The 15,755-nt window shown below is 37.1% G+C and overlaps 1 protein-coding gene across 1 annotated transcript in view; it reads left to right on the top strand.

Moving 5' to 3' along the window:
- mgat5b (alpha-1,6-mannosylglycoprotein 6-beta-N-acetylglucosaminyltransferase B) overlaps positions 1-15,755 on the top strand; it is a 95,590-nt gene that overhangs the window by 44,286 nt on the left and 35,549 nt on the right. Inside the window, exon 8 of the mRNA XM_026217782.1 lies at positions 6,664-6,833. Coding sequence (XP_026073567.1) covers positions 6,664-6,833 — 170 coding nt within the window. The remainder of the gene's footprint in view (positions 1-6,663; positions 6,834-15,755) is intronic.

Raw genomic sequence — 15,755 nt, forward strand, 5'->3', positions numbered from 1 at the left:
ACGTTCCGTACAATAGAATCGCCAATAACTAGAGCACTTTCATCAGGTTTCTCAGTGGGTGCATCACTGAGTGGGGAGAACCTGTTTAATGTTTTGATCGGAACAGAAGAGCGGTGTTTTGACCCACGACTACGCTGCCTCACCGTCACACAGTTGCCCTGCTGCAGGGGCTCTGTTGCCGGAACCGGACAATGTACAGGAATCCCTGAGCTAGACGCATCCAAAGCCGTATCTAGAGCCCTCACACTCTTACTGTCCTCAATTAAAGTTTGGATGCGTGTCTCTAATTCTGAAATCTTCTCTGTCAGCCTAACTATTTCCCTGCATTTATCACATGTGAATCCCTCATCAGCGACAGAGATAGATAAACTGTACATGTGGCAAGAGGTGTAAATAACGATAGCAGGCGAAGCCATTACTCACCGTGCTTGATGAAATATTCTTACTGCGGTTGTTTGATGAACTTGTGAAAAACTGCAGCGTGAGAGAGGAGAGGAGAGGAGAAAAGAAAACGCTAATGACAAGCTAACGAGTGCTAACGCTTTGCAGGTGTGCTGCAGTCACGGAAGAGTGAACGATCAAAGTTAATCTTTTAAGATTGATCGATAATATCAGAAACATGGTGTGAATTACGTTATATTTTACAACTTACAACAAAAAAAAAAAAAAGACAGTGATAGTAAAAAAGATTATAGAGAAAAAAATAAAAATAAAAACAGCTACACGGAGCTACGATTAGCTACAGAAGGCCAACAGGAAGTAGAGAAAACCGTTAATCACGTCAGGCTGTCGTCGGCCAACAAGTTGGTGTTTTTTCAATGTATGCTTCAGAAATGGGTTATGACGAGGTGTTCCCCATAGTGACCCCTAGAGGACGCAGTGTCTCGTTCGTTATACTAAATAACACACCTGAATTAAAATCATAAAAAAATTATAATCAAGTACTTTACATGTGCTCTATCATGTCGGTCAACAGTCCAAATAAGTGTACATGTTTTAAAGCATAGACTAGAAATAAATAAGAAAATAAGTGGCTGAAGTCATTAAGCAGCACATCAAAAACAGTATTGATCATATGCTTGACCTCTATTACCATCAATTACTTTATCAGCAATTCATTTTCATTAAGAGTGATTTTATTGGAAAACCGCAGATAGAGGAATTGAGACTATGTCTGAACTCAAATATACTATAAACAAATTAAAAGTAAATATAAATAAAATAAATAAATATCCGCTTTTCTATAAGCTCACTATCTCCAAATATATATGTCATATGTGTCTGTAATTTGAGGCAAAAATAAATATAGCTTTAAATACATATTCTTTAGCAATGGTAAAACTAGACATTTGATTTCAAGGATATTTTGTGATGCAGAGATGGCAATGCCTTGTTTCAGAGAAAGTGTCATTTTGAGTATATCAGCTCGCCAAAAAATTCATGCCACATAAAAAATATTTCACAGGTGTCGGTCCTCATCATCTCAGGAGAGGCCATGCAACTCTTTCATACTTTTGCACCATGCAAATGATGCTTGTAAATGGCTGAAAAAAAAAAAGAAAAAAAACTAGGTTAGGATGAGCTTCATGAATCATCCAGAAATACCTTGAAATATTTGAGAGCTGCTTTACTCATATAAAGGTAAATTCAGTGACATTCACTCAATAAATTCTCTAGATGAAAATAGTAGTCTATCCATAAATGTAGTGAATTATAATTTCAGCACAGCCTCTGACATTTTTGTTCAATAACAAACAGAAATTATGCAGACACACAAGTTCACGTTTACAGATGCTAAGACATTATACTGAGGGATAACTAACGAGTAGAAATAAGACTAAATGAAGCAAGAAAACTAACTTCAAATTGTAGCCACAAACTGCTTCCGATTAGTGATGATCCATTAAATCTGTCTGTGACTTACCTTCAATTAAACATTAAGGGGGCGACTGTATAATTGTCATTTCTTCACACTGAATAAGATGTCTTATGTGTTGGGAATATTCACACAGGCAGACATGGCCAAGCAAAACATGACAAGTCAACAATTAATGTGGATTCTACAGAGAATATGTCATACTTTTCTTGTATTTCTGCCTCCAAAAAATCACTTTGGTTTGTGGCAATCCTCATTTGTAAGTAATTTTAACTTGAAGTGCTTGCTAAATGATTAAATGTTAATGTTTTGAGGGGAAATGTCAATAGTGCACTTGATCATTCATCAGACATAAATCTTGAGGAGTCTTTCAGTCAGAACTTGTACTTAATTTCTCTCTCATCTTCAAAGCCGACTTAGCAATTCACCACCACACAGCTTGACTCATCAGTGACAGCACCATCTAGGACTGTTTCCAAAAGGGATTGTAAGCCAATGAATAGTGGAAAGACCATTGTTGCAAATAGTTTTCTATGATCTGTTTAAGCTTACACTGCAAATATAACCTGGCCACTTTCCTGATGCTCTCCAACACAGACTACAAACTTTTTATTCCCATAAATATGATGATATTTATTTCAATCATGAAAACTCTCAGAATAGTTTTACCATGTTAATGGAAATGACAATGTTTTTCCAAGATTTTCCACACACAGCGGCTTCCCTTTGTCCTGACAGAACGGTGATTTTGTGTTTTTGTATGTCGTCATAGCCTCCAGCTGTCTTTAAGTGCGCATACAGTCGTGAGTTTCTGCTAGATGTCAACAGAACCACATTTTTACAGTTAAACTCCGTGCACACGGAACAGCTGCGGGATCTCGGTCTTCTCCAGAGGCCTACACCATTAACAACCCCCCACTACTGTATCTCACCCACAGCGGAGGTGCCACAAGCGATGTGAGATGACTCAGAAGAGGGGTAAGCGCAGAGGTATACGGGCTAGGCTAACGGCTAACCCACACAAGCCACAAGTACTCATACGACAGAATGCTGTTCATAGACTTCAGTTCAGCATTCAACACAATCATCCCTCAACTTTGCTTCGCTGTGCAACTGGCTGTTGGACTTTCTGACTGGAAGACCTCAGGCAGTACGGGTGGGCAGCAACAGATCCAGCACTATTACACTGAACACTGGGGCCCCCTAAGGATGTGTGCTGAGCCCCCTCCTATTCACTCTGCTAACCAACGACTGCACACCATCACAGAACTCTAACCTCTTCATTAAGTTTGTAGATGACACTACTGTGGTGGGTCTCATTAGCAACAGAGATGAGACAAACTACAGGAGTGAGGTGAGTGGCCTGGCTGGGTGGTGCAGTGACAACAATCTCTCTCTGAAGGTGGAGAAGATGAAGGAGATTGTTGTTGACTTCAGGAAAGCACACACTCAGCATGTTTCTCTGACCATCAACGGTGCGTCTGTGGAGAGAGTGAGCAGCACCAAGTTCCTGGGTGCACATCACAGAGGACCTCTCCTGGACTGAAAACACTGCAGCACTGGCCATGAAATCAAAGCAGTGTCTCTACTTCCTTCGAAAACTGAGAAGAGCCAGAGCCCCGCCCCCCATCATGTATACCTTCTACAGAGGCACCATCGAGAGCATCTTGACGAGCTGCATCACTGTGTGGTATGGCGCCTGCAACACATCCTGTTGGAAGACTCTGCAATGCATAGTGAGAGCAACTGAGAAGATCATTGGTGTGTGCCCCCCCCCCCCCCACAACATATGATGACAAGCACCAGTCACTTTGTGCAGCATTGTTTTGCTCACTACCTCATTCAGCATGGAACTAACGTCATTCTACTACCTCATCAGTCAGGTAAATAAAATAACTGCTCTTGAGCCCTTTATGACTTTAATCAGACTGCATAAGTTTTTCTTGCACTAAAAATATTTGTATCTGCACTTGTTTGTTCACTTCACTGTTTTACACATCTGCCATGTGCTTTGCGCTGCTTTATTTAACTTTATTTTTAATTTTATTATTTATTTATTTTTTTACATTCCCTTATTGTATTGTTGTATCTTATATTTTATATTTCAATTCTTTGTACATTATGTATGTACTGTATGTGTGCAAGTACTGACAATAAAGCAGACTTGACTTAACTTGACTTGTTATTGCATTCTGTTTTAGCCCATTAGCTTTCCTATGGTTCTGCTGCCAATAACTTAAGGCACACATCAATCCTGCCACTGATCTAGACAGGTGGAGCTGGAAGAGGTAGAGGATTAGTGAGATATTCATCTCCAAATGGTAATCCATTTACAAATCACTCTGAAAAAACTTAGATTTTTCATGAGCGCAAGATTAACTTATATTGTCAACTAAAAGGAAATTGTTAAATGTTATAGTTATCAATTGAAACAATTAACTTTTGCCTTTTCAAACAATTATAGGGCTAGTTCACTCAATAATCAAAATTATGTAATTAATGACTCACCCTCATGTCGTTACAAACCCGTGAGACCTCCGTTTATCTTTTAACACAGTTTAAGATATTTTAGATTTAGTCTGAGAGCTCTCAGTTCCCCCAATGGAACTGTGTGCACGGTATAATGTCTATGTCCAGAAAGGTAAGAAAACCACGGTCACCGGTTTATTGAATCAAACTGTCCGAAAGAACTACTGGTGATCCGAAAACTGATGCAACCGGTTCTTGACTCGAGAACTGAGTCAATCTTTTGTTCGGTGTCTGGCTCGGCTCGGTGTTCATCTTCAGTTTTCTCTTCACAGAAGTTCAGTCAGTTTTCTTTTAACTCAGATGGAGTATCAGCCACATTAAAAAAGTTACCAGCTTAACAAGATTAATAAGATTAATGCTTATTGGAGACGTGAGACGTGATTAAATGATTCAATTTGAACTGCTTCAAGAAGATCTGGTTACATCGAATTCAGCATTCATGGATCGCATATTACTAAACTGCAGTTTTGAACTCTCTCATAACAGACACGAGAGAGAAGACAATGATGAATTAAGTCATAGTTTTTGCTATTTTTGGGCCAAAATGTATTTTCAATTCTTCAAAATATTCTAACTGACCCTCTGATGTCACATGGACTACTTTGATGATGTTTTTCTTACCTTTCTGGACATGGACAGTATACCGTACACACAGCTTCAATGGAGGGACTGAGAGCTCTCAGACTAAATCTAAAATATTTTAAACTGTGTTCCAAAGAGAAACGGAGGTCAAACTCACGGGTTTGGAATGACATGAGGGTGAGTTATTAATGACATAATTTGGATTATTGGGTGAACTAACCCTTTAACATCGACAAACAACAACATCCAAGGCAAAACAAAAGAGTAATCCAGTATACAGGCAACGGTCTGGCTTGGCAGCAAATAATCACAAAAAAATAAATAATAATACAATAAAATTAAACAGTCCAGGATCTAAAACTAGGCTAGGCAAGGCAAGGAAAGGAACAAGACACGTAAAACAAGGAACCCGGAATGGATAGGAGTTGTCTGCATAAAACAGAAACACAATACTCAAAGTGTGTGAGAAGGAGTGCAGTTTAAGTAGTCCCATTGACATTATATTTTATTCCTCACATTATATAATTTCCTGGAAAATTAATATTATTTCAATTTGTCAAGGTGAAAGGTGACCCCTGCTGGTACTGTGATTTATATTCTGTTATTTCACCAGACACTCTGATACTGGCAACATGTCAGAAGTGGCGATATGTACCAAAAAGTGCCAGACAGAAGTGTCGGTACTGCATACTGGAGCTTACCAGTCCACTTCAGGCACTGCCCACTGATTAAAAACGTGTGGGAGTAATCAGCTCCAGGGTAGAGGGTCATGGGAAATGGATTTTGGGGTGAAAATGTGATAGAGACCTCTGGTGATGAATGGGAGAAAAAGTAGGTACTGAATTCAAGTTCCTCACCTTTTTTTGGTGTAGTATACCAACATATTTCTGTAAGAAATCAGTTGTAACATGATCTTTCATTGAGAAAGATTAAACAAAATTTTTAATATTTCAAATTTTGATCTTTTTGGTTTGTATATTCTTTTTAAGATATGCAATACTTTTGAAAGTTGTTGTTCTCTCAGGAATAGACACTCAGTGGGTGTTTTTATTGTCTTTTTATATGTTATGTAGGCTGATTTTACAGCTAGGCTATTCATTTAAAATGTAGAAAAAATTTTGTATTTAAAGAGATGGACAAATGCTCTCAAAATTTGTGTGGATACTGCAAATTCTGTAAAGGTTATAACCAAATGAAAAGATAAAGCCCTGATGTATTTGGATGTTTTGATGAGGTTTGTATGTTATATCAAACTCTTCTTTGGAAACTATGATTGAAATGGTCCCCTTAAAAATGAAATAAGATTTAATTTAAATTGATGCATTTTGCTATAACATATAGCTTAATGTTTTGCAATAATCAAAATAATCTCCTTATTAATGACATACCAAATATTTACCAATACACCAAACTGAAACTGTGTTACAAGCCGGAACATAAGAAATATAAACATTTACACACTGGCTTTGACTGGCGAAGTCCTTATCTAATTGGCTGTCTACTTACATTAAGGCTGTAGATTGTCAAGAATGCTAAAGTACATGAAACATAATTAAATCCCTGCTGTTGAACTTCAGCTTTGTGGAATTTAAGAAGTACATCTCTTTTATTTCAGATTATTCAACCTAATCTTGATATGTTATTCTTAACAAAGTCTCTCTTCCCTTTCCTTTCAGATCCTGGTGCATGTGGGCTTTCTGACAGAGGAATCTGGTGATGTGTTCAGTCCTAAAGTGTTGAAGGGTGGCCCGCTCGGAGAGATGGTCCAATGGGCAGACATCCTCACCACCCTTCATGTGCTGGGTCATAACCTCAAGATATCACTCTCAGTCAATGAACTGCAAGGGTGAGTCTCAAGTTCAAGTTCATTTATCCACAAAGTACACTTAAAAACAGCCACAAGACTGACCAATGTGCTGGACATTAAAATAAATGAGTATTGTGATAAGACTTGCCTCATTATTATACATAAGCAAAACCTTTGCCTTGGTACTATTTATGATCTGGTGACTTGTATAGACTGCAGGTGCATTATTGTGACAGTGACACTGAAATGTGCTCAGATATACTATGCATTAGTCATTATTAAAGGAGCTGTATGCAGAGTTCAGAAACACTTATTATTAGTCACAGGTTAATGACCATTAAGTGAATTGCAACAGCAAAATGTTTTGCTTTTGCTTGCTTATTTATCATGTTTTATGACCTACTATACTTTGCACATGTAATTTTATTTGAATAGATTATTTAGTTATGTTTTTTTTTTTTTTTTTTATTATTATTTATATATATATATATATATATATATATATAATTTTTTTTTTTTTTTTACTAAGGCACCAAGTGAATTAGGAACAACAAGTTCCACTTTTAATTCCTGCATACAGTACTAGGAGTCTATTTCAGCACTATGGACAGCTCCCGAATACACACAGAAGTCTGGCTGTGTTTACTCTAACTATATCCAAATATCACATAACTCTAACTATATGCAAAATAATAATCTTTAAAATGAGATTTTAAAGTGCTTCATTTGTACTTGTCTTGGATGCTGTAGTTTTTATTAGAGCTGAAGAGAAGGCTATTATGAAATAACCAAGGTGTAACACCTGATTGAATGTGAACATGTAATCAGTCTGGCTTGTCAAATTGTTGACAAGAAGATGTAAAGTGTACAAAGTAAACAAGTATATGAAACATGTATATGAAAAATGTATATGTGCTTGGAACCGAATAAATGTCCAAATTGCAGGGAGAAAAATAGTAACGTTGAACATTGAACTTAACTATCTCTGGATATTCCTAGTGAATTTAAATTAGTTGAAAAACTGGAGCACCATGACAACAGGTTTCTGTCTCGCTTCAGGCTAGACAACAACCAGTATGACCTTCTCACAGGAAAAGCTGAACACTTTTATATGCAACATAGAAGTGTGAACATTTACATGGAAAGAATACGTTAGGCAATTTGCTTATTTTATATTCTAGCTTCTCATCATTTTGACAATGTTTTAATTTGTCACACTTCTGACATGACTAGATCAGAATTTGTAATGTAATTAAATGTGTAAATGTAATTAATGTAAATATGCAAGGTCAAAGATCCCAAACAAATGGGATCAACAATCATCATTATGGTGATTCAAAACAATAACAGCGCTAAACAATTTTCTCACAGAGGCAAAGTTAAAGACAACTTTATAATGTGAATTCACAGTAAAACAAGAGCAGCAAATGTATCATCATTCTGCTCTTCATTCACAGTCATTTGTAAGAAAATGACCCAGCATGCACTGATTTCACAGTGAATTTCTAACTACAGTAATATATTGTAAAATAATTCACTTTAATCCCTTAAATTACTGTAAAAAATACAGTGTAGTATATATCTGAACCTATATTCAGTACAAGTAAAATACTTAAACAGTACTGTTAAAATCAGACATTCTGATAGTTTTACTCACTTGTAACACTTGCACTGTACTTTTATTCAAGTATTGATTTCAGGTTCTCTTAACACCTCTGGACTATATCTAGTATTGTTGCTGTTGTTGTTGTTCTTGTGGGATTATAAATATCCTTTCACCCCATTTACCTTATTTTTCAAACTTTCAGTTTCTTGGTACAATTTGCGGATCAAAATCATGAGTAAAATAGGTGCAAAGTGGGACCTGTCATTGCAAAGATACGCAAGTTGCCTGATAACCATTGGATGTGCTTGAAAGGACAGAAAACTGGGTTGCTCATGAGTTTAATGCATTAAGCAGTGCTGATGTGAGTCATGTGAAAAGGCCTTTACACAAGTATCTGTCAGTCTCTGTTCAACAGACAGTTCTATCAGCCCTTCTCTGATTAAAGCTTCAATACACTGAAAGACAATGCCATTCTCACTTCACCTCAAAAGTTCAGCTTTTGGTTTTTGCCAATCTTGTTAAATGTCAGTCCTGACTGAGATGTGTGAAAATTGACTTCAGTTAAAGTTTTTGTTTTTAATTTGAAGACAATCTTCTTTAATCTTTTTTATTTTATTATTTTTTTTTTAAATAAGATATGAGGCTGCTGGAGTTAATGCTCTTGCTGATACAGATCTCTCACAGACTTCAATATGTTGCTTTGAATGCAATTTCTAAAGTCTTTCCTGAGAAAGAAAAATTAAGTGTGTTTATTATGATCTGACATGTCTATTAATTGGCCTGTGAACGGTGTATATGAGAGCCAAAACACTAACAAACTTTATAAATTGCTTGCAGGGTCTAGTGGAATCATTCTAGGAACTTGGCTGTATTTCTTTGTTGCTCAAGATTGCTCTGCTCAGATTCACTCAAGTAAATTATTTCTTCACATAAATGGCTCTTCACCCCTTGTATCTGCCAAAAAAAAAAAAAAAAAAAAACCCTCAGTGAGGACCTGAGCCATATCTATAGGGACCAAAATATCACAGGCTGTTTTCCAAAATCCAGAAAGTCTAAGGCAACAATCCAAACTAAAATAGAACAAAGATAAATCCAAGCGATTTCGAAAGAGTTTGTTGTTAGCATGCTAATGATGCCATTTTAAATTCCCTTTCAACCAATGTCAGATGACTTGACAAACATTCTTGCAGTGACTATTTTGAATATGGAAGGCCAATTACCACCTGCTTTAATGGACTCTTTTCAAAAACTTCTTGACACATTTAAAAATCAAATCAGCAACACAATTTTTTAAAAAGTCCCAAAATGTTGTTCCCTTTCTATCGGTCACTCTCAACGTTATGTCAATGACCAACGAATTGGGATCTCACTTAGAGAGCCCAATCTACTTTGAGTATAAACTAAATGAGCCAATGCACATTGGCACTCTAGGGAACTTTTTGTGTTGGTGGATGGTGCTTCAATGCTGGTGTTTCCTGAGACAAACCTTGAGTGGGTTACGCACTTCAGGCTGCACTACCCCCTGTTGTGCTCCAAACTGCCATTTACCCTATGCATCTCAGCACCTAAAAGAGCATTTCCCTGAGAGCCTATTTCTCTAAAACAGCTTACATGGGTATATCTTCATATACATTCATCCTCATTCATTGCCAGCAGGCAGCAGAGGGCGGTTCGAGAGCGTCAACAAAGGCCCTACTCACGCACCCTGTGCCAACCTGTGGAACCACACTCAGAACCCTCTTTGGTCCGCTCAGAAGTTGGTAGTGCTACAACAACAGTGACTCGACTTCTTGTTGCGAGCCCCAGCCTATACCAAAAAGGGGTGCAGGCGTCTTGCAAAGGGAACTGAAAGGGGCAGCATCCATGGCGCTTTGGTGGACGATCCCAATTTGTAGGTCACCGATGTGAAGTCGAGAGGGACCGACTGAAAGGAAACATCTTGGTTATGTATGTAACCCTCGTTCCCTGAAGGAGGGAACGGAGAAGTCTCGTCCCTTTGCCACGGCTGCTGTACCACCACCGAGCGGCCAGGTCATTGGCTCGGCTCCCCAGTAAAAACCTGTTATGCATTGCACCTGCTGCCTTTTTATGATCAAGCTGTGTTCAGTGGCAGCTGGATGTAATAATCGCAGGCCAATGTGCATTGGCTCCTTTAGTTTACACTCCAACTAGATTGGTCTCTATAAGCAAGATCTCAGTTCCTCTGTCACCGACGTGGTGTTCTAATGCTAAGAAAAAATTGATATACAAAATGGGAAATTGAGCTTCGAATTGCAGCTGCAATGATTCAGTGATTTTTAAGTTTCTCTCATTCACAATACTATTAGCGAACAGCCTTTTAAGCAGTATTTGGCAATACCTATGTTTCATCTGAAAGCTGCAAAACTCTCTAAAATGTTTCCTGTCAGATATTAAACGGACATTTTGAAAATGATTTGGAATGAAAGTAAAACAGCTATGCTAAAGATGTTTTACAAGTTTTTATACAAAACACATACTTTCCAAGTTCTCTTGGAGACGTGTATGTGTGTGCTACCTGGGTATTAAACATAAAAATATATAGCACACAAATATTATGTAAAACAGTGTATTATGTAATTAGCCAGACAAGTAGATTGCATTTATTTACTGTGTAATTGTTCTATATTGAATGAATTATTAATATATTCATATATTTAAAAGGGAATCCTCCAGCTTTAGCCATTGTAGAATGGATTTTTTAAATTAATATATATATATATATATATATATATATATATATATATATATATATATATATATATATATATATATATATATATATATATATTTTTTTTTTTTTTTTTTTTTTTTTTGTCATGCAACACTATGTCAGGGCGATTAGCTAAGATGGTTCTGTTGGTAACTATTGGGACATCCCATTTAATTGTGTTATCATTGACCATAGCTGGCTACTTTTTGACTTTCTGTGTATTCAGACTGTTCAAATGTAGTTCAGCCGGCAACAATATGGCTTGTGTGCTCCTCAGCCTTGTTGCACATCCTGCATACACTGTCTTTTGTTTGTTTCAGGATGTTCTTCTGGTGGTACTTGGTGTTGAGTGCCTGGTCTTGTGGTGCAAAAATCAAGCTTTCGGTCTCCACTTTTTAAAAAGCCTGTCCTCCAACAAAAAAACAAACATATAGGTTGTTTGTGCAAGCACCTCATTATGACCTATATTCACGTTTTAAAGTTAAGTTAAAAATAATGACAGTATCGTGTTGCATCTGTCATCATGAAATGACGTATATCGTCATTATCAATCAAAATGCATGTTTATTTAAATGGAATGTGTGGACCTTTTACACCAATCTCACAGTAATTCATACATATTTCACTAGGTGGCTTATTTGTTCGAATGACCAAACTTAACCCCACCCCTAAACCTACCCCTCACAGAAATCATGCAAAATTATGACTTATAGAGCATATACATTTTACGAGCACATTTGTTCTCTGCGATCGAACCCATGATAGCATGATTACATATCATCATATAACGCAATACGCTACCAACAAATAAGTTATGAGTTACACATACAAATAAGAAACCAGCTAGCAGCCACACAACAGCCCTAGCAACTGCATATTAATATTTTAGTAACACCCTAGCAACCACTCCATCACCTCTATATTTGTTCACAGCAGAATAGTTCAGAATTAGTCCTGATTGTAGCTCAGTATCTTCTGACTTTCTAAACTGATGGGTCTTACAAATGCAACATACTCTGATTGGCTTTCCCTCTTCACTACATACTTGATGTGTTTTCTCGGTAGGAAATAGGCAGATGTCTGTTCTCCAGCTGTTGGAGAGGTTTATGATACTCTCTTCTCCTCAGCAGCTGCTGTCCCTCTTGTTATCATCTTTATTGCCGCTGGCTGTGTGCTATCAGTGTCAAAGCAGAGTAAACATTCTCAGCAAATACATGAAACACTCATGCTTCTTGTCAAAAGTCCAGCACATGCTAATAGACAGAAGCTTGTCGCCCTTTCATGTTTTAAAATGTCATGAAACTCCCCGTTTCTGCACAGGTCAGCTCTCAACAATGATATGAAAATGTAAAATGCTTTCCTGAAGCTATGGAGTGGAGGGGAAAGGATTTTATTTTATGTTATTGTTTATTGTGTTTAATTGCATTTTAATAGATAACAGTGTGAATGTGCAAATGCATGCTGTGATTTACAGTTATACGAAATATATTCACTACAGTCATTTTGAAATATTTGAAAAATAGAAATGCGCTTTTGCAAAAATATTTTTTTATAGAGAACTGTGAACTGTCATTGTCTGATGATTCACAGACATGTAGCACTATATTAAAGGGGTCATATGATGTGATTGCAATTTTTCATATCTCTTTGGAGTTTTTACAAGCTCTTGGTAGATTAAGAATATCTGTAAAGTTGCAAAGACTAAAGTCTCAAAGCCAAAGAGATATCGTTATAAAAGTTAATAGTAAACCACTCCTACCTAACACAGCTTGTTCTAACCCCCGCCCCCACCATGACAACATCACAGTGTGGGAAGATTTGCCTAACACTGCACAAATATTCATGGAAAGAAAGAAGGCAGAACTTTTATTCTCGCTGTAGTAATGTTGCTGTCGCTGTTGTGGGAATGCTGTGTATTTCATTATGAATGCGAAACTACTTTGTTTGGCCTTCCAAAAGAGGACAATATCCATTCATCATGTGTAGAGCTGATCTGTGGACGAAGCACAGTCCAACCTTGGGTCGTCACATGTGGTGACCCTCTGGCCATTCCTTTATCAAATCCATTGACACTTTGCACAAGAAGGGCAAGACAAAAAAGGTAATTGCAGAAAAGGCTGGCTGTTCACAGAGCTAAAATAGAGAGGTGAGCATTAATAGAGAGGTGAAGGGAAGGAAAACATGTGGTCGAAAAAAAAGTGTACAAGCAATATGGATAACTTCACCCTGGAGAGGATTGTGAAACAAAACCCATTCAAAAATGTGGGGGAGATTCACAAAGAGTGGACTGCAGCTGGAGTCAGTGCTTCAAGAACCACTACACACAGACGTATGCAAGGTGTGGGTTTCAGCTGTCACATTCCTTGTGTCAAGCCACTGGAATTAGTGAAATAAATCAACTTTTTTATGTTATTCTAATTATTTCTATGTGATTTTCATAATAATCTTCTAATATATATATATATATATATATATATATATATATACATTTTAGTACTTTAACTTTAATTTATTTAATTTTATTTAGTTATTTCTGTTTCAGACATTAATTTCACATTTTTTGTTTCAGTTTTTTTTATTTATTTATTTATTTATTTTTTTTTTTTATTGAATGTTTCGAAAGATACCGTATTTTCCGGACTATAAGTCACACTTTTTTTCATAGTTTGGCTGGTCCTGAGACTTATAGTCAGGTATGACCTATTTATCAAAATTAATTTGACATGAACCGAGAGACATGAACCAAGAGAAAACATTACCGTCTCCAGTCAACCACTGAGCAGCATAGAACGCCCTCTCGAAGCTGTAGAAAGTAATGTTTTCTCTTGGCTCTTGGTTCTAAATAAATGCGACTTATGGTCCAGTGCGACTTATATATGTTTTTCTCCTCATCATGCCATATTTTTGGACTGATGTGACTTATACTCAGATGCGACTTATAGTCCGAGAAATACGTTAACTTTTTATATAGATAACTTTTTTTTGTTTTTTTTTTAGAATAATTGGCATGTCGTGTAGTTATATTAGGCCATTCAGCACTATAAAAACAATTAAATACAGCCACTCACTAACCTCCAACAATACAATGGCAGTGTATGTGAACATCCCATCAGAGATTTGATGGTGGTGAGGAACTGCATTACAGTAATTATTGTGTGAATGACATGGAGTCTTGGGCTTGTGCGGAGAACAGGTTCAGTGAGAGGAATAGCAGTACACAGCTTGCAGTCACAGTTTGTCACACAAGCTGTACAGCCGTGTGCTGCAAGACACCAGAGGTGAGAAAAGAGACACTGACAGCTGTCATGTCCCATCAGGGATCTCCACTAAAACTGACTGGTAATTATTCAGCATCAGTATAAACTAAACAAGAAACAAAATTAAGATTAATGCGGTGTTAATATTGTCTGTTACATTTTGTTCTGCCTTTAAAGCAGTGTCTATCTGATCTTTCTCCCTGTTAGCACCCATCCTCCTGTCATACTTAAGGGAAAATGAGCCAGTGGAATGAATAAATGGGGTCTAGCCTGCTGTGAGGGAAGAGCAGTTTAAAAACTGTCATTCAGTGTACTTTGAATTAGAGGAGCATATGTCTGCAGCACAGCACTGCGGCTTCATCTGCTGTGCTTCTCTAATCACCTCTGTCTTCCACTATAAGGAATGTTAATGATGGGCACAATTTAAAGGAATAGTTCAACCAGAGATAAAAAAATCATTCATCATTTACCCTCATGTCGTTACAAACCTGCATGTCTTACTGTATCTTTGTACTGTGCAGTGAAATAAGCACTATTCAAAAGTTTATGGTTGGTACTGTTTTGGAAAGAAGTATCTTATGTGCAAAATGGCTGCTGTTTTACCAGGGATGAACTGGAGAACATTCGGCAGAACACACCACAAAATCTCTTATTGGTTTTCGATTATTCTGAGGTTTTTATGAACGATGTAGTAGTGGAGCAGCAGAATTGATCAAACGCATCAGGATGCACAGATGGGGGAAGCGAGACAGTGCGCTCGTCAAGCTCAGAAAGCACAGATTTACATTTACATTTCTCATTCCCCGCTGCTCTGTGTTTCATGGAAACCTGGATAAATGACGCCATACCGGATGGCGTGCTCAAACTGCGCTGTGGTGGTTCATGCTTTTATCTCAATGAAAGGTGGTGTACAGATGTAACTACGTTAAAGAACATGTGCTGTCCCGATCTAGAACTGCTCTTCATTAAAGGAACACGACACTATTTTTGAAAATAGGCTCTTTTTCCAACATTTTGTTATCCATTCAACCGACCTCCGGGTCTGGCGGTGGCACTTTTAGCTGCAGCTTAGCATAGATCAGAAAAAAAAAAAAAAAAGAATAATAATAATAATATATATATATATATATATATATATATATATATATATATATATATATATATATATATATATATATATATATATATATATATATATGTATGTATGCGTACCAGAACTTATTTAACATTCAACAATGATAAGCCATGGTTTATAGAAAAACTCAGACTTTTTGTAAGGCCAAAGTGGATGCCTACAGAAATAGGGACAGAGTCTTGTACGAATTATGTGCCCAGCTACATCTGAAGCTAATTAACAGTGAGCGGTG

Source organism: Carassius auratus, chromosome 3 (assembly GCF_003368295.1).
Source record: "Carassius auratus strain Wakin chromosome 3, ASM336829v1, whole genome shotgun sequence".
NCBI classification, from domain to species: Eukaryota; Metazoa; Chordata; class Actinopteri; order Cypriniformes; family Cyprinidae; genus Carassius; species Carassius auratus.